General features: G+C 38.0%; 1 protein-coding gene across 1 annotated transcript in view; it reads right to left on the reverse strand.

Annotated features, from left to right (window-relative positions):
* Positions 1–8860: 8860 nt before the first annotated feature.
* NEXMIF (neurite extension and migration factor) overlaps positions 8861–18950 on the reverse strand; it is a 232240-nt gene continuing 222150 nt past the window's right edge. The window contains exons 2-4 of the mRNA XM_053580116.1: positions 16076–16200; positions 11036–15401; positions 8861–10436 (exon numbers count right to left, since the gene is read on the reverse strand). Coding sequence (XP_053436091.1) covers positions 10343–10436; positions 11036–15401; positions 16076–16154 — 4539 coding nt within the window. The 5' untranslated portion in view covers positions 16155–16200 and the 3' untranslated portion in view covers positions 8861–10342. The remainder of the gene's footprint in view (positions 10437–11035; positions 15402–16075; positions 16201–18950) is intronic.

Here is an 18950-nt window from a genome sequence, read left to right on the forward strand (position 1 = left end):
ACCCTACCAGTGAGCCACAGGTGCCACCCTTTCAAATTTTTTAGAGAAATTTTTGTGAACCATAAATAAGTAAAAAAAAATAGTTTTTCAATTAAATCATAAACACATAGATCGTGTATACATTAATGCATTTATGGGATACAATGTGCTGGTTTCATATAGAATTAGGAATGCTTACATCACACTGGTTAATATATACCTCATCTAAAATGTTAGTTTTTGAATTTGAGTTCCATTGTGGAACTGATAAAGTGCAGACAGCTCAAAGTATCAATGAAGCGTTTGGGAAGGATGTGGCTACTGAATGCACTGGTTTGAGAAGTTCCATTCTGGTAATTTTAATATTTGAGCCACATGGACGACCTGAGTCTAAGGTAGAAAATGATGAGCTGAAAGCGATAGTAGAAGCGAGTCCATCACAACCTACTCGTGAATTAGCAGCAAGTTTTGACAATACTATCAATAATATTAGACCATTTCAAACTGGCAAGGTAAAGAATCTGGATAGATGGGCCTTGCATGAATTAAACTCATGTCAGAAAAGAAATCAACTTGAAGCTTGCCTTTCATTGCTGTCATGACATAAATGTGAACCATTTCTACACCATAATGTTTCATGTGATGAAAAATGGTTTCTTTTTGAAAATCACAAGTGTTTGGTACAATAGTTGGATAAAGGTAAAGTGCCAAAACACAGTCCAAAACGAAATATTCATCAAAAAAAGCTAATGGTGTCTGGTGGTCCAGCACTGATATTATCCATCACAGCATCATGAAACTTGGTTAATTATAGTGGATGTCTATTGCAACCAAATGGATCATATGATGAAGATGATGAGATTGAGCAGCCAAGATTGGTCTATAGAGACAGGACAATCCTCTTGTAAGACATATCACATATCACACAAGCAGTGCTGCTCAAACTACAGAAGCTAGACTTGCAAACTCTCTCCAATCCACCATATTCACCAGCCTTTGCTTCAACTTCTTCCAGGTTTTGAACCACATTTTGCAAAGAAAAATACTCAATTCTCAACAAGCTGTAGATAATGGCTTTTGTGATTTCATTGTCATTTTTTCTCCAGTCTTCTTTCCTGATGGCATAAACAAGCTACCACTGAGATGACAAAACTGTGTCAATAGTTTAGGTGAATACTTTGATTAACTGTACTGCTTCTTGTTTGAGATATAATAAACTAAACTTTTGATTCAAAATTGGAAATTTTGTATTAAATGGCCTAAATATGACCTTACTGTCCACCTGGTGCCAAGACTTTACAAGTGTGATCTTCAGTCTTTATGACAAACTTATGGAAGCTCTGATGTTTTTATATAGGTTTTGTGGCGTGCAGGGACTTTGGGACACAGAAAGATTAATTTCTCCCCAGTCACACTGCTAGTGATAGATCTAAGTTCACTCTCAACTCTGATTCCAAAATAGGGGGAAGAGTGGAAGATTAGATATTGGCAACTGTGGCATTTTGTGACATTGGTTCCTCCATAACAATGGATGGAGTATTTTTTTTTTTCCTCAGGTACTTAAGGAGAGGAGATTTATATGTGATTGTACCCGTCTGATTTATCTGTGGGATTTTAGATAGCAAAGCAATTGCTTTATATTTAAATTCTTTGTTTTCGGCACAGTGGTTATGACACCAGCCACATGCACCAAGGCTGGTGGGTTCGAACCCAGCCAGGCCAACTAAACAATGACAACTGCAACAAAAAATAGCCAAGCACTGTGGGCAGGCACCTGTAGTCCCAGCTACTTGGGAGGCTGAGGCAAGAGAACCACTTAAGCACAAGAGTTTGAAGTTCCTGTGAGTTGTGACGCCATAGCACTCTACTGAGGGTGACATAGTAAGACTGTCTCAAAATAAATAAATTAATAAATAAATAAATTAATTCTTTGTTTTCCTAGTATCTAGCACAATACCTCATACAGAGCCAATGACCTATTGATCAATGTCTAATGTCAATTTATCTTCATATTTTTGATATAGTTAATGTGGTTTATGGTTAAGTTAGAAATAGTGTCTTGAGTTAGAGATACAGGCTTGCAATGGGAGAAATAAAGGGGTTTGCCAGCTTTGGTTGTGAAGGTATTTGAAGATTGTTAGTTGTATGACCTTAAGGAAGTTTACTATTTGCTTTCTATGTCTCAATTTTCTTGTATGTAAAATAGAAAAGTTATCTCTTTTTCAAGGTTGTTGTGAAAAATTATAATTCATATAAAGTGACTAGCACATAGTAGACAACAAATAAATAATAGTTATCAATGTCAGTTAAGAGGAAATAGATTAAGAGACTCTGCTATGATGTACAGAATATGTTTTAGGGGATTGACTCCATTAACACAGTAGTTCCTGATCTGTAAACCTTCTGAAATTTTATGTAAAATTCTGACTATGTTCACTTTGATTTAATCAGCTTCTCAAAGTGATATGCTACAAATAGCTTTAAAAGTTTAATAACTGCTGCTCCAATTACTTTTAAATAGAAAGTTGTATTAAAATAGTGCCATAATTACCGCTCTCCCAAATTAAGTCCACCAAAAGCTCAAATCCAAGACAGATCAAATGCCTTTACAAAAAGGACCTTCTATCTTCTCCATAAGCTCTAGTACTATCTCAACTTTGGCCAGGGAGACAGAGATGTGAAACCACAGCGAAAGGAAAGAGACTACTAACCCACCCCAACCCCAACACTGGTATAGTTAAAGAAGACTCTCCACGACCATGTTCACTAGATTACACCTCTGAATCCTGTATAGAAACTTTGTAACCTTTATATCACATATAGAACATCTAGAAATTGGGATAAAGAAAGCCTCAGAACATTAGAGGTTGTCAAATCATGTGGGTTTCAACTACTCTGCCCTCATTTTCTATCCTCCTCTACCCATTAGCAATGAAACTCATAACCTATTTTTAGTCTGAAATAATGGGTTGAGAATTTGTTTTTTGTCTCTCATGGTCCACAGCAAAGAGAAAAAGATAATATTGTGCATTTTAAATAAAGGACTGATTATCTTTTGGTGTTAAATGATCTGTGAACTAATAATGAATAAATTTATTTTAAATGCAGTTACTTAGCAAAATAAAAAGTTGGAGATTCTGTAGAGACTCCTCTTTCCATTTCTTTTTCCTTGTTAAAAAATTTCCTGGTGTGAAATCCAAGTCTGGAAATCACTGAATTAGGACAATGTTGCAATAGCCCAGGTTAAATACCAAGAAAGCTTGAATGAAAGCAATGGAAATGGAGATAGAAAGGCAGAATTGAGAGTGACAATTTGGAAAGAGAGAAGAGTTTCTGGCTTGGAGAGATGGCAGCATCATTCACTGAGCTAATGTACATTCAGAGGGTAAAGGGATTATGAAATAATTTTGAATAAACAAGTCTGAGGATGTTCCAGAAGGTCCAAGTGGAAACATCCAGCCTATAACTGAAAATACAGGCAAGGAAGTTGTTGGGGGAAATTTGTGAAAATTGGGGTGGTAGTTGAAGTGGGAGAAGTGGATGAGGTCACTCAATGAAAAAAGGGCCACTCCCTCATGTACATTTTTCAACTTCTTTGAGCAACAGTATTCAAAACCAGGAAAATGGCTATTGGCTTTGGTGTGCCACAACAACCTTGCTGTTGTTAGCAAGGGCTCTAGGGACTGGTGGGTGCCTTAAAAGATCTGGGTACTTGAAAGTATAGCTCAATTTTTCTAGGCACAGAAAATACTATAAGAAACTGGGGATAGCAGGAACAGAGCTTAGGAAAGTCCTGATTAAAGAAAATAGGGTCCATGGGTGAGTGGTAAGTAAAAAGATGTAGGAACTGTAGGGAATTATGGAAAATCTGACATCTGTTGGGTACCAGGCAAATCAGAATTTATTACTTTCAATAAACAGCTTTAACACTTTGATAGGACTGACTCTACAGAATCCATCTGGATCACCAAACAAAGACACCATTTGTTTTAAGGTCTTGGAAGACTAGACACAGTAGATAATGATTTCCCAATTTCAGGAGCAAAGGAATCCCCTACACAAAGCTCTAGCCCAGTGTTTCTCAAACTTTAATATGCACAAAAAACACCTAGGGATCTTGTTAAAATTTAGATTCTGATTCAGTACAATTGATAGAGGTTCTGGAATTCAGCAATCCTAACAAGTTCCTAGATGATAGTAATGCTGCTGGTCCTATTCAGAGTGTTTCTCAAAGTGTGGTTAAAACCTCCTCTAGCAATTTGACATTCATGTGTGAACTTGTCTCAAACAGCTTACCTACTTTGAAATTCTTTTATTTTTCCTATGTTATATTTGTATTGAAATGTAATTTTACATGTTGAATATAATACATTTGGGCTTTTATTTTGCATGTCGTTCTCCATTTCACTTTTTAAAAATTCATTTTTATTGTTTTAGTAGTAGTGGTTTGTGATGGATTGCAAAAAATATGCATCCCCTACCTCAGATAGTTTGAGAAACACTGCTCTAGATGATAAAGAACTTTTTATTTGGGAACTATATTAGAAATGGTTTTGATTCTGTTACACATGATTCTAAAACAGCATTTTAAACTTTTCTTTTTATTTATTCCATAAATGATAACAAAACTCAGCTAGGTAACATTATGACAGTTTCACCATACATTCAGTCACAAATATTTAAAACCTTTGCAACAAGAACAACAAAACCAGAAGTATTACAAGAATAATTTACAAGAAAATCTATAAAACAGCAAGAAGCTCACAAATGTTCATTTTCTTTTGCACAAGATCACTACACTCTTTCACAACATGTTTTGTGTTACAAAATCCCCAACAAAAATGTATTTTTTCTTTGTATTGTGGTTTCTAAAACCAGAAACTTTGAAGTAAATATCCTTTTATTAGCACCTAGTGGTGCAGAAAAAGGAAAACTCTCACATACAGACACTTCACAACACTTTTCTAAGAAAAATATACACTTACAAAATATGTTACAAATTGGCACACTTAAAAATATACAAGATTTTGTAGGCGTCTTAAGAGTGATCCTTAAGCATTATACTTAAATTGACTCTACAGGTTATTTATAAAGCTTAACTCTAAAAGAAAAAGGCAAATAATTTCCTAATATTTTAAAGTTGCAGTGTGATGTGTCAAACAGAAACCTAGGTTACATTCACAAAAGGGCCTCTAATGCTTTTATTTTAAATCTTAAATGCTTAGGGGTCTGAGGGAGAAGAAAAATGGGGATAATTGTTTTCTTTAGCACCATAAATCAGTAACTTACTAAAGAGGTGCATCCAGTTCTATGGAAACCAAGGACTAGTACATTCAAAACTCTGTAGGCAGCAAACTCCAGTCAGTGCTACAGGTATTCCAGTAGAGCATCCTAAAATTTATACACTTCTCTCTGGGAGTAAAAAATAAAGAAAACCTCTTCTAGTTTTCATTCTAAGCCTTTTCTTTTGTGCTGTAAACAACGAGACATCTCTCAAAGAGGCATAATAATCCAAATATCTTTCTCTTTTTTTTGAATGGGATGTCATCCTGAGACTCAGAAATCTCTGATCTTGTTGGATAGACATCCTTTCCATCTCATGTGGATGAATGTTTCTTCAGTATCTTTACTATCTATTTATCCAGATACTGATTTTAAAAGCCCCATTCACACTTTAAGCTTTGTACTAAGCCTCCCTTTTACACCATCCTTCTTCTGTTTTACCTCTTGTAACTCTGAAACCTAAAGTGTCATGTAGCTGCAATAGGAGTTCTGATTTATGACTGTAGCTACTGTTCAACTGAGTAAAAATGTGCCTTAAAGGGTAGCCTGAGTATTGTCATCAAAATAATCCCATGATGGTTGAAGACCTTCAAGGTGATGACAATTCCAAAGTTGAACAGCCCACATAACATTTTTTTCTCCCTTTTATTGGCCTTTGAGAAACCTTTGCAAAATCCCTGGCCTACATTGTGTTGACAAGAATCCTATTATTAAAATATTTGATTTTGGTACCAGGCCTTCTACATATAACTATAGGAATTCACTTAGTGAATTTTATGATTATGAAACAAACCAACCTTGTATTAGTTTATTTTATAAAAAGGACATATTTCTGTAGTAATGGACAGTCATCAAAAATCCCTAAAGGAAAATGAAAACTCCTTACATTAGATAATTTCTTAATAATACAGATGAAAACAACATTTCTAGTTTTATCAATATTTAGGACTAGCTAGTGCTACATTCTCTTCTTCAGTACAGAAACTTAACTCTCTTCAATTCTTGGAACTGTTCTGAGAGCTTATGTAAATTGAAAATGTGGTGGCTGTCCATTAGATTTGGTTCAACTTGATAACAGCAAGCTTGGCTAAACGTTCCTTAGATATGGTTTTTCTCTTTTAGGCAGTAAATTCTAATTCAAACCCACTAAAATGGAAATTCACGAGAACTGCAGGACCTCACATAATAAAAATTAAGATGCTAGCTAGAGTTGCTTACAGTTTTTGAAGCATTCTTTTTTTTTTTTTTTTTTTGCAGTTTTTGGCTGGGGCTGGGTTTGAACCCGCCACCTCCAGCATATGCAGCCGGCACCCTATCCCTTTGAGCCACAGGCACCGCCATGAAGCATTCTTTATATATCTCTCTTACATACACACATGCGTGCACACACACACAAACACACAAACTTATCTCTCTCGCTTACCCCCCTCACACACAGATGCTTCCCAGCAAGAAAAAATATCAGAGAAGGTAAAAGTTGTCACAAAAGCCCACCTACCACCAAGGACCTCAGGGAGGTGGCTGAAAAAGTAGTGCGGGAGGTTTGACAACACTTAGGAAAAGGTAAGGCCTTAACTCATACTTACATACAGTAATATGAAGTCTGAGGAGAAAGCTGCAAGGAAGCAGCATATGTTAGGAAGCTGGTATATGAGATATTGGAGAGGCAGAGTATGGTCACTGGTTCAAGCCAGTTTTCACAGCCCAAACATGATCACTAAAGTCTTTAAGACCCTTGGTCAGGGCCACTATTTCAGCACTATGCTCCCAGCTCCTAATAAGGGTAAGAAATTAGACCTAGTCTCACAGATTTAAATAAAAGTTTTCAACTTTCCTCAGTCATGTAATCAGTTTGTCCACACATGCATGCATGTGAATATATGTTTAAACTTAGATTTGAAAATGCCAAGACAATTAAAGGTAACTAAGAATGGGAAAGTTCCCTTCTGAACTTCCAGAGGAAAGCAACCTAGCTGGGGGTTCTTAAATCCTGACAATCTGGGGACATAGGATATAAGACTATAAAAGAAGAAAAATTCTAAGGTCAAGGTCTGTGATTAAGTATGAAGAATAAGGGAGAATATCATTTCCAGAAAAGTAAAGATTAAATAGGACTCTGTTGAGGAAGCATTAATAGGAAGCAGGTCCTCACAGAGGAAAGGTTAGAAGAGAGTGGTAATTACTAATTTCAGATCAAGGAAAATATAAAATTTTCTAACTTGAGATATCAGTGATAGAGAAAAACACTATTTTTATACATTGGTCCTTACTCCACTAAGGCAGCTGCTTGGATAAGGACTCTTCAATAAGTCCAGGCTACTATGTTGTGATGGGAAGAAAAGGAATTGTGAGAGCAGGGACAGGATCAACAAAATGGTAAATGTTGAACAACCCAGAACATAATGTACTGAGAGGGATATTAAAAGCAATGAAAAGAATAAGCATCTTATGCTTTGGCCTGCTCATTTCTCGAACTCATATTTTTGTCAGTTTCAGTTCAAAATGACAGGTTATGAGTTATTAATTTATATGTTAAAAACATATAATGCAGTGCAGGCCAATAAAAAGGTCCTTGAAAATAGCCACTCTCTTTGGAGAAAGGGCTGAACCAGGTCCTATAATTGGCTCTTAATAGGCTCAATAGTAGCAACTGAAAGGAAATAGTATCCAACAGCCTCAGGTTCTCCTTCTTCTCCACCAGCCCATTCTCCAAAGCTAAACTGATACTGAAAAAATAGAAATAGGGACAACTGGTCCTACAATTATTTTTATAAATACACATTGTACTCAGGGAACATTTTCTTATTTCTTTTTTAATTGACACCTTTTGATTACATATAAAGCACTCCATTCCTATAAGCCAGTACGTGACTTTGAGGTTTGGAGTCAAAAGTGATCTCTGTTGAGATCACACCAGTAGTTGCTACTATTGAGATCATGATACAGGCAGAGTTGGTGCTTCCAAGCCAAAATTCAGCTGCAGGACAGAACAAATAAAAACAAAACCAAACAAAGACCAGTTCCTAGGAAGCAGGCATAGCATTTAGTACAAACAACTAGCTATCTGAGTAGAGAAATAGAAGAAAGTGTTCCAGTTTGATTATTTTCCCTTTTGGATGGCAGCTGTAGGGCAGGAGACATGTTTCAACTAGTGCCTTTCACTAAGTAATTATTCAGAGCTCACTGCATACAGAACATCAAAACCTATGAATGGTCCTGAACCAACCTCATGAAATGTTCCATACACTCATCTCCACATACAGAAGAGACTGATGCTGGGAACACACACAATCAAGAAGATGGGCTTATTCATTTTACTACCTAGCTATAAGTAGTAGAGCAGGCTGGTGAAAGGAATCATGGACTGGGAAGTGTGTATATTTATATATGTGATAGGCTTCCTTCCATTTTTCCTTACTTTGAAATATTGCTTCTCTGTTTGTGAATATATTTAGGTGGCAACAACTAGGTAAGTTCATATTTTGCTTAAATTTTTCCTTTTGAAACATCTTCCCTTTTTTTGTAAGTCCCCCCTTTTCCCCTATCCACTTATTTTCTACCCTCCCACCCCAGCCTATATATATTCACATGTTAACAGGTTAGTAACAATATTAGTAAGAATAGTAACAACAACAACAACCCACAACATTAATAATATTAATTCCCTATATCTTTATTGCACTTTATGATCTACAAAGCGCTTTTATATCCATTATCTCATCTGTGCCGTAATGCATCAGTCATCAGATGCACAGGTCTTGTCAACTGCGCAAGGAAAAGAGATCAAATGCTAAAAGTCAGGTGGGGAATAAAAGGGAAGAAAAGGCTAGTAGTGAGAAATCCTGGAGCTCTGAAACTTTCTAAATGGGGTGAGGACTGAATAAAAATGTGATTTAAAAAGTTTATATTGAAATTAAGACTTAAGTTTAATGTATGGCATCAAATACTAGTCATTCTCAGACTAAGTATACAAGGCCCAAATTAGTTGTTACCAAAAATTGTTCAGTTTATCTGATAACATATTTACTTAATTCATGGAAAGAAAAATTTGACTGAACTGAGATGCCTTAACATTTTCTTTAAGTGACAGTGGCATTGTAAGATCAAACATTTAAAGGACATTAAAGCCATGATATGAGTGCACTTTTGACAAAACTAGAATAAAACACTTAGGAAACTGCTTAAATAAAACAATCTATGTACTTCATTTATCATTAGTGTTGACATCATAGCTATTTTATAATTTATCCCAGACTATTATAAAATATATAAAACTGAGATATAAAGTATCAGCAATATAACTTTGCACTTTAAATAATTTCCAGCTACAGATTTTGCTTTTAGAAAACAAACTTTTGAAGCAGCTGTTTTGTTTCCTTGTCAAAGGTTCTACGAATGCATATACTTGGATCCCTGATGGACTTAGCTGTTGTGACTTTCAGACTCTTCTGACATTTTAATCCTTAGACAATGGAACAAACCAATCTTAATTGTGTCTTGTTTAACCGTTCATGTTTCCACACAGGACAGTAGAGCTTAAAACTTTAAAAGAATGTATGTATGTATCTGTGTGTGTATGTGTATACATTTAAAATTTATTAATGAGCTTTAAATTGTGCAGTGAATATGTGAGATGAGGTAAGGAAATTTGGCACATTTCAAACAGTATCCTTTATGTTTTGGTAAATTGTGAAACACAACATATTTTTCCACTGTGATCTACAGGTTCTATCCACATAAGTGGGGGTGGTTAATAGCAAGAATCACTGGAATGTTTCTAGTAAATTAACAGGGATAAGCTCCCTAAATACTTACAACCAAATGTTGATATAGAAGTAAAAATATGTACAGTACAGTCACTTGTTTGTAGTTTGGCACAATGTTTTCCATTTTTTTCCTTGTGGGTAAATAGTGCATAAACTACTTGTGCAACTGTATGACCTTTTAAGTCTTTTACATAGAACATCTGATTAAAGTTTGCTTCCAAAGACTTCCCAAATTTTAAAATTCATTTCTTTAAGCACTTACATGTCACCATACATACCACAAGGAATATTTTGAAAGAAATTAAATACAAACATCAAATGTCTTTCTGGAAAATGTGAGTCTCTTCTTCAAACACAGGTAAAACCCAAAATGTTGTTTCTGCTTTTAGGAGATTGTAGTCATAATCCCTGCAGAAAAATCAAACAATTTATGCCATCTTAGTTAGTTTCAGTGTAAGTCCCACAAAGGGATCCTACAATCTCAATTTGTTAACATCGTACTAGATGCCATACGATGAAGAAAAAGATACAAATAACAGGGAGCACTAGAAAGCGCTCTGAATTGCCACATGTTGAGATTTTTTTCTTCCAACTAATGCTCTTTTTGTTTAAATGGTCTTGGCTTTTTATCTACATGACTTTTTAATTTCGTTGTTCAAATCTGTCTTACTGCAAAGCCCTTCCCTTCTCAAAATCATTCAAGAGCATATTTTATAGTTTTATTTTGTTAACAAGTGAAAACTAATGTTGAATAGCAGAAGAAAAAGTAGCCTTGGTAGAGATTATCCCTAGCCAAGCCACAACAAAATTGCCCAATCTTTTGGGTGGCTTTAAGGTATAGGGATTTTCATGTACTTTTTCTCTTTTCTTTTTAACAGGAAGGGAATGGGACAGTTTCTTTCATGCAAACTTTTGCTTTCAGGGGGAAAAAAATGAGGGACTGTGGGCTTGGCAGGTAGTAGGAAAGTTAAGGGTGCATCATCTCAGCCATTTTGGTGCAGTATTACCTCAGTTTTTCAAAAGAAGCTGTCCCAACCTCATCCTTGTGGACCTGTTCTCGCTCCATGTACTTTCCCTTACACTTCTCATCTCTCAGGGCCTTGGAGCTGGATTTATGACGATATAACTTTTTGTGTGTCGGTCCATTATTGCCTAAAGTGCTCATGTTACTATACTTTTTATCAAAGAAGGTAGAGCGAGAGTCCTCGTTATAACCAGGCATGTTTGTATGACCAGGATCACCTACTGCTGCTTTCCCATTGCTTTTGCTCACACCCTTGATTGACCTGTGATTCTTAGCGGTTCCTGGGGACCCACTGTTGACCTTTTTCTTAGACTCCTGTGGTGTCCCAGCCAATATTTTGAGGGTTTTTAATTTTAGACTATTGGACTCAGGGGAGTAGAATATGTTGGGGTCCCCATGGTGCTCCATGGGTTCCCAAAGGGGCTCTATGGAGGCCATCATGAATCTCTGGACATCTGCCATACCAGATGCAATGTTGGACAAGATATAGGAAGGCTCCTGAAATTCCCGTTGGTCATCTTCCAGGAGGCTATTGGAGTTGGTGCCCATGCTCATGTCACTCCAGCCTGAGTTGCTTTCCTTCCCCAAAGCCCAATCTCCAGAAATTCCCTTCTGACTTGGCATCTTCATAGGGGCCATAGGACCACCATGTTGGATACATTCAGCCAATGCCTTCCCGGTAGAGGATATGCTGTTAGTTTGGTCTCCTCCACCACCAATGCCAGTTTGCATTTTCTCTTCATTGATGGCAGCCATATATTTCCCTTTCTTTGTTGACTTAGAGACCTGGCGGGAGGGTTTACCAGGTGTCTTTTCAATTCCTTTGCTGTTGGCTTTGGGGGATTTTTTCCTAGTGTTTTTCTGAGAAGAGCTTTGGTTCACAGCACCACTCTTGCTGGGTGAACTTTTCTTTCTTGTTTTTAATACTTTGTTATTAATACTAATTTGACCAGATGGATCATTAAATGTTGTCAGGCAAGGGTTTTTTTGGAGAAGGCTTAAAGAATCTTCATCATTGAACATATGGAACTGAAATTGATGGTTATTTAATGTAAATCCATCATCTGCTTGGACCTGCTGTGAAAGGGTACTGCAGTCCCATTTGATTTTTTCCACACTAATCAATGGTCCTGCGACACCATCTTGGAACCCCTTTAGTGTTCCTAGTGTCTTGACACTCTCATATCTGGTAATTTGAGGGGAAAGACTAGGGGTATCAGGAGGGGACATCTCTGAAATGGAAGAGTGGCGGAATTTGTCAGGAGTGAAGTTAGAGATATCTAGGAGGTCAGTGGACTCCTTTAGTGGTGCTATCTCATCAATGCTCTGCTGGATCACCAACTTAGGGCTGCAGTGGGCCAGGAAGTCATCAGTGATGTCATCATCACCATCTTTTTCACAGGACTTCAAGCTTAAGGAGCAATAATTGTTTGCACTGACAGAGAGCGGGGCCATTGAATCAAAGCTGAAGAGCCGACCATCATCCATATTGACTGGGCCTTGCTGGAAAGGAAAGCAGATCTCTCCATTGTTAAAGTTACATAATTGGTAAGAGTTATCAGATGAGAGTTGGGTATCCTGCACAGAAGCATATAGGACCTTGTTGCAACTACTGGCACCACTATTGAGGCTTATTGGACTATATGTTGAAACTGTTAGGTTATTTTCCATTGAGCCTACTTGGGAGGCTCCAAATCCACCAGTCTGTGTTGGAGCTATCTCCCTTGAGACTTCAGCCATGAATTCCTGGGGGCCAGAAGTAGCCTTGTTGGGCCATGCACTTCCATAGTTGGTTGATTCCATTTTGAAGTTACGAGATGATTGCTGCAGCTCAGAGTCAGAGGATGAGGAGAGCACACAGTCCTGGGCAGGCTGAAGAGGTACAAATTGTTTTTCAGTTTGAGTGAGGCTGCTTTCATTCTGCTCTGAAGAATGCTGAGTGAAGTATGAGATATTAGTATTATTTGACAAGTCAGAAGCATCTAACAATGTCTGCAGATACCCTCCCGGGATAACAGGTATACTAGTGGCAACACTAGCAGATGATAGAGGCATTTCAGAAGAGCAGGTTGTTGGTAGAAAAGTGGAATTCTTAGCAGACTTTGCCTCATGAAATTCAGATAGATGGGACCTGTTTGAGGTCCCAGGAATGACTTCATTCTTTAAATTAGCCTCTTCCAAAAGAGGGCTCATTTGGACCACTGGTTTGCTTTCTTGCCCAGCAGCTTTCATTTTCTTAGATTTTAACCTAGCTTCACTTTTAAATTTGATTTTACTGAGCACTTTCCTTTCTGGCCCCTTAAATTCTGTGCCTTGGGCTTTGACTTTCACTGAGTCAGGACCTGTGAGATCATTTAAATGTGATCCATTTGCATAGCTGGGGGCAGCAAGAGGTGCTGACTTCAGTGTACCTTTTAGACCTCCATCTTCTTTATGATTACTAGCTTGCCTCTGATCATTGTAGAATGAAACCTGCTTACTACTTGCTGAAGTTTCCATGGATGGGATTCTTTGAATCCTGTGCCTGTTGCCAAGTTTAGATTTTCGTTTGCGAGCAGGTGGCAGGAATGACACCTCAAAGCTACCTGGTTCAAAGCTTTGCTTTTGGCATAAGGGTGTCTTGATGGAGTCTGTGTTGCCGTTTCTTTGCTTCTTCTTCTTCTGCCAGAAGCTCTTCAAGGGAGCCAGACTGGCATATTTGTTCAGCTGATTCTCACTCAAATTCACTGTTGCCTCACTGGCATCTACTTTACCTAACTTCACCAGCATGTTCTTCTCACCTTTAAAACGATTGATGATGATATATTTGATGATAACCGGGGGCTCCTTACGGGTTATTTTTCTTCTCTTTTTGGGACACCATTCATCATCATCTTCCTCTTTGGAGCCACCTGGCAGCCATTCTTTTCTCTCATTTACTTTTTCTCCTTCTATTGAGTCAACATCATATAGATAATCTTCACTGTATCTGACTTTTCTCTTGGCTCGCAGCCCATAGTTCTGCTGAGAGGAGGAGCTGCTAGAATTAGTGTCCCGAGCCATATAGCGGCTATAGTCCTTGATCTCACCCATGGCATCATATGAGACCTCAATGAAGGAACTGTCATCACTGAAATTCCCTGATGTCTCCAAGGAATTAGCAAGATGGTCTTGTTTTGGATTCTTAAATTGCCCTACCTCAGTACCACTGCATGGTTTATTTAAGGCAGATTTTTCTCCATTATCTTTTCCATCTTTTTTCTCTGCACCTTTGTCTTCCTGGACTTCCCATTTGCCTTTCTTCTTGTCTGAATTTTTGTCTTCTTCCCCCCAGATGATGCTCACATCAGGGACCTTGAATTGGGTAAGATCACTGCTCTGTTTCAGGGTTCCACTCTTAGATTCCCGTTTGGGGCAGGTAGTAAAGACACTGGGGAAAAAGTTGAATTGGGCATCCTCCTGCATCAGAAGGGTAGTCTTGTCACGAACATTGTCCTGAAAGGATTCATATCGAATTTTCAGGGAGCAGACATCACTGCCCAGTGTTGACTCATCATCATCAAACATGTAGTTATCCACATCTTCTTCAGAGAATAGGTTGACAGATAGCTCATTCTTGGAACAAAGGTCAAGTAGTTCAATCTTGCTCTCACTAATAAAAGTCTCAAAGTAACCCCAATCCTGATTGGAATTTGTAAGCAAAGCTTCTTCTGTATTGCACTTATCCAACAGTAATGCCTCATAATAACTTTTCTGAGCTGGATCCTCCAAGTCAATGTCAGGTTTCTCAGCTTCTCGTCTATCTCCTACCCTTGATTTATGCAGAGGGAAGCCTAGGAGCTGGTCTGAGAGCAGCTGCTCTCCATATTTCATGTTTTCTCCAGCATTAATGCACTGAATCCCTATATCAGAGACTGCACATGTTTCATAATCCCTATTTAGATCACCAACTTTCAGACTGATCCCTGGCTCAGGATCTCCTGCATCCTTGGATTCCATGAAGCAGCCTAAGCAAGTCCGGCTTGGCTGCATGAGGCAGTCCCCATTGAGAGCTGACATGCCTGCAGGCTCCATTATGGCAAATGGAGCTTTCTCACACTCACTTGGCAGTGACCATGTATTGAGGCCTTTTGCAACACCAGATGTGAGGGAGATGGCATTCACAGAAGCACTATTAGCAGCATGCTCAGGTGCTTCAATCAGGCCTAAAGGAGAGGGAGGGCTTTGAATACAGGGCTTCTTAGAGGGTAGAGGCAGAAGACCCCTTGGATACATCAGGGTCTCCTTTTGTGCCACCGGTATAGGCTGGATTGGTGCAGCAGCTTCTAGAGCTGCAAATGACTTCATTGCCATATCCTGGTCCTCTGAGTCTAGAGAAAAGGGAAAGAAATGATAGGAATAAAGTTAAAGGTCTTAGATTAGACTCATTAATTCTCTTTCCTTTGATCAGTTTCTGGTACTTGATCTTATTATTATAACCTAAACTTCCACTTCTCTAACTTTAGAAATTAAAACTACAACATTGCAAAACAACCTTGATTTTATATCAAAATTTATGCAAGTGAAATATAATAATTCTTTAGACTCATTTTCTTCCTCAGAGAAAGAGCATTCCTTAGAAATTAGGAAAAAATTGGACTGCTTGATCAATTGGAAAGACAAGGTTTTCAGGGATAAATGCTCGGATGGGACATTTATGCTTTTGAGCTATAAGGCCCAGGCCCATTCTTCAGACCCATATTCTGGAAGCTTCTAGTAATTGTAGAATTTCTGAGCTTTACCTTAGAGCATATTTCTAATTCGTTAGGCATTTTGAGGAACTTCATCTAATAGAGATGACTTCAGAGGGCAAAGAGTTGGAATTTAATGCCTCTTAGAGATTCTTCTAGCATAGTTAGAGATTTGGTGGAATAAAATTTAGAATTAACATCAATTTCAAAGGCATCCTGGACTCAACCTTTCCCAACTTGGTGGATGATATTGGAAATCCATACTAATAACAAAGGACTACAAAGAGAGATATACTATAATTAAATTCCCTTACCATTTTCTTTGACCCCATTAATCAGAATGTTTTCTCCATTGGCTGAGGCAACAATAGCCTTATCTTGTTGGTTATCCATGAATGTAACCTTTATTGTTTCATTCCAAGTCCAAATGCTGTCCAACCTGCACATTTCAAATATATAATATCAGTAATTAAATTTGTTGTATTCTATGTTTTATAGGTTATTTCATCTAGAGGGGTCTTAACGGGCTCATTAAGACTTATCAACAGGCTTCCTTACTGCTAGTGCTTTGTTTCATAGTTTGTACCTCCCATATAAGTCAATTTGGAAACTCACACTTCATTCATACATCCTAGATCCTCCTAGCCCCTCTAGGTCACCATACTATACAAAACTGAAATCTGAGAAAGCAGGCAAACTTACTCCTTCCTCCAGATAGCAACAAATTTAATTGAATCATGGATGCCCAATTAGGAAAGGCACAAAGCAAAGTTCAGACTAACCTGAGGTAAGGTGAATGTGTATATGGAGGTTAGCTTTATTTTTATCTGCTTCATTTACACTTCACATGATCAGAAGTTCTTCAAAAACAAGTCAATTCATACATATACACACATATACATCATGCTCATTTCTTTCTGTGCCTTAAAAATTTATTTCTAAGGTTGAAGGAGTTAGAGACTCCCCTTGTCTTCTCAACTTTCAGAACCTTAAGTTGTATTTTGACAAGTATTCTTCAAAGCCCTCAGCAAGATTTTTAAATGTGTCTACAATGCAGATCTACATTTCTTGAAAGGGTCCCAGCATCATCTGGTATTTACCTAGTACACATATCTTTAGCTCCTTACTTCCTTCCATCTACCTACCTGAGTGGTAGGTATATACAAAATAATAAGATACAAGATGGAAGTATCCATCATGTGCTAATACACCACCTATAAATACTTATTTATTCCAGATCCCTTGTCTGCTAGACTTTTTCTCCACCCAAGTATCCATCCCTTTATTAAAAATCACATTCTACTTACATCCAAACAGCTATTTTAAGAATCTCAGTTGTATACTAATTTATTCTAATACATGCACATTACTGTATTAGGCCTAGCACCGAGGAAACATTACTGTATTCTAATATATGCACATTACTGTATCAGGCCCAGCATTGAGGAAACAAGAAGCAATACGAGTTTCATGTGATTCAATCTTTTTTTTTTTAGGGGGCAGAATGCCAAAAATATTTGTTTTGAACACCACAATACACAGGAAGAGGGGTAAAAACAGGCAGATAATGCACATAAGCTTAAAATCCAGTCCTGCTCAAATAACCTCACTTAGAATACCCTTAACAGAGATCAAAGGTGGTCCTTTCTTCAAAGTTGCATGCCTAGAACAATCATTCCTTCCTTCTCAATAATCCTAGTGCAGTTGTGTATAGTGATTTCTTTAGAAGTGCTGGTGCAGAGATGTCAGCAGTTTTTCTGATCAGGACCCATGCACATGCCAGACACGGGCATTGAATTCATGTTCTGTCCCATGTGACCACTGCCACTGCTCATGTGTACCATATTATATACTGCAGGATTTCCCTGATGGGCAAACTGCTGCTGAGGAAAGGAGCTGTTTCCTGGCCGAGTTTCCTGATGGCCAGCCCTTCATTTCTGAGGGCTGACACGTGGATGCAGTCTTAGGGTGTTGCAGCATGGGATTCTTGGAGGGATCCATTCTTGATGACATCATTGCATTAGCCTGCCACTAAAAATTAGTGTACCATGAAATACATATAGGAACAGTATACTTAAGTCTTACTAACAATTATCCAACTTGTCAGAAAGGACACCAACACTACATCACAGGACATATTAGAGCTACTATAACTTTACTCTAGGATGTTATTTCCCTAATAACATAAATTTCCACTTAAGGAAAAATCTGATCAAGCACTAGGATTTATGGCTCTGAAGAAAAGGGAATCTTACAGGGCTGAGAATAGAGAGGAGATAAAATTTTGCAAGAGATAAAGAGGTGGAGTGGGTATGGGAACTTGATGAATTGGGAGGTAGAGGAGAGGGAATGAATGCTCACTAGGTGCTAGGCTGAATACAATTACAGAAATTACCTCATTTTGGATGTATAATTGTAAGGTTGGTTCTATTAGGTTCCCATTTTTTCTTTTTTTTATGTTCGTTTCATTACGTAGATAAATCTTTTATTGTTTACCAAATCAACTTTTATTTATTTTTTATTTTTTTTTATTGAGTATCACAGATATGAACTTAATAACTATCAACAATTTGGGCCTTTGTTCTCAAGAATTAGAAAGCCAGACTCTGAGCAGACAATCCTTTAGTCCCTTTCTATAACTTTTCAAATCTTAGCTCTCAACGAGACAACCAAAGGTATGTATTTTCCTAAATTTTAATTTACATATACCTTGATTGCTTATAAAGATGATTTTGGAGAAGGATCATAACTTCTTTTTTTTTTTTTTTGAGACAGAGTCTTACTTTGTTGCCCTCAGTAGAGTGCTATAGTGTTGCAGCTCACAGCAACCTCCTGCTCTTGGGCTTAGGTGATTCTCTTGCCTCCTGAGTAGCTGGCTGGGACTACAAGCACCTGCCACAATGCCCGGCTAATTTTTTTTTTTTTTTTTTTTTTTTGTAGAGACGGAGTCTCACTGTACCGCCCTTGGTAGAGTGCCGTGGCCTCACACAGCTCACAGCAACCTCTAACTCTTGGGCTTACGCGATTCTCCTGCCTCAGCCTCCCGAGCAGCTGGGACTACAGGCGCCTGCCACAACACCCGGCTATTTTTTGGTTGCAGTTTGGCCGGGGCCGGGTTTGAACCTGCCACCCTCGGTATATGGGGCTGGCACCCTGCTCACTGAGCCACAGGCGCCGCCCAAGCCCGGC

The sequence above is a fragment of the Nycticebus coucang genome, chromosome X (genome assembly GCF_027406575.1).
Source record: "Nycticebus coucang isolate mNycCou1 chromosome X, mNycCou1.pri, whole genome shotgun sequence".
Classification (NCBI taxonomy): domain Eukaryota; kingdom Metazoa; phylum Chordata; class Mammalia; order Primates; family Lorisidae; genus Nycticebus; species Nycticebus coucang.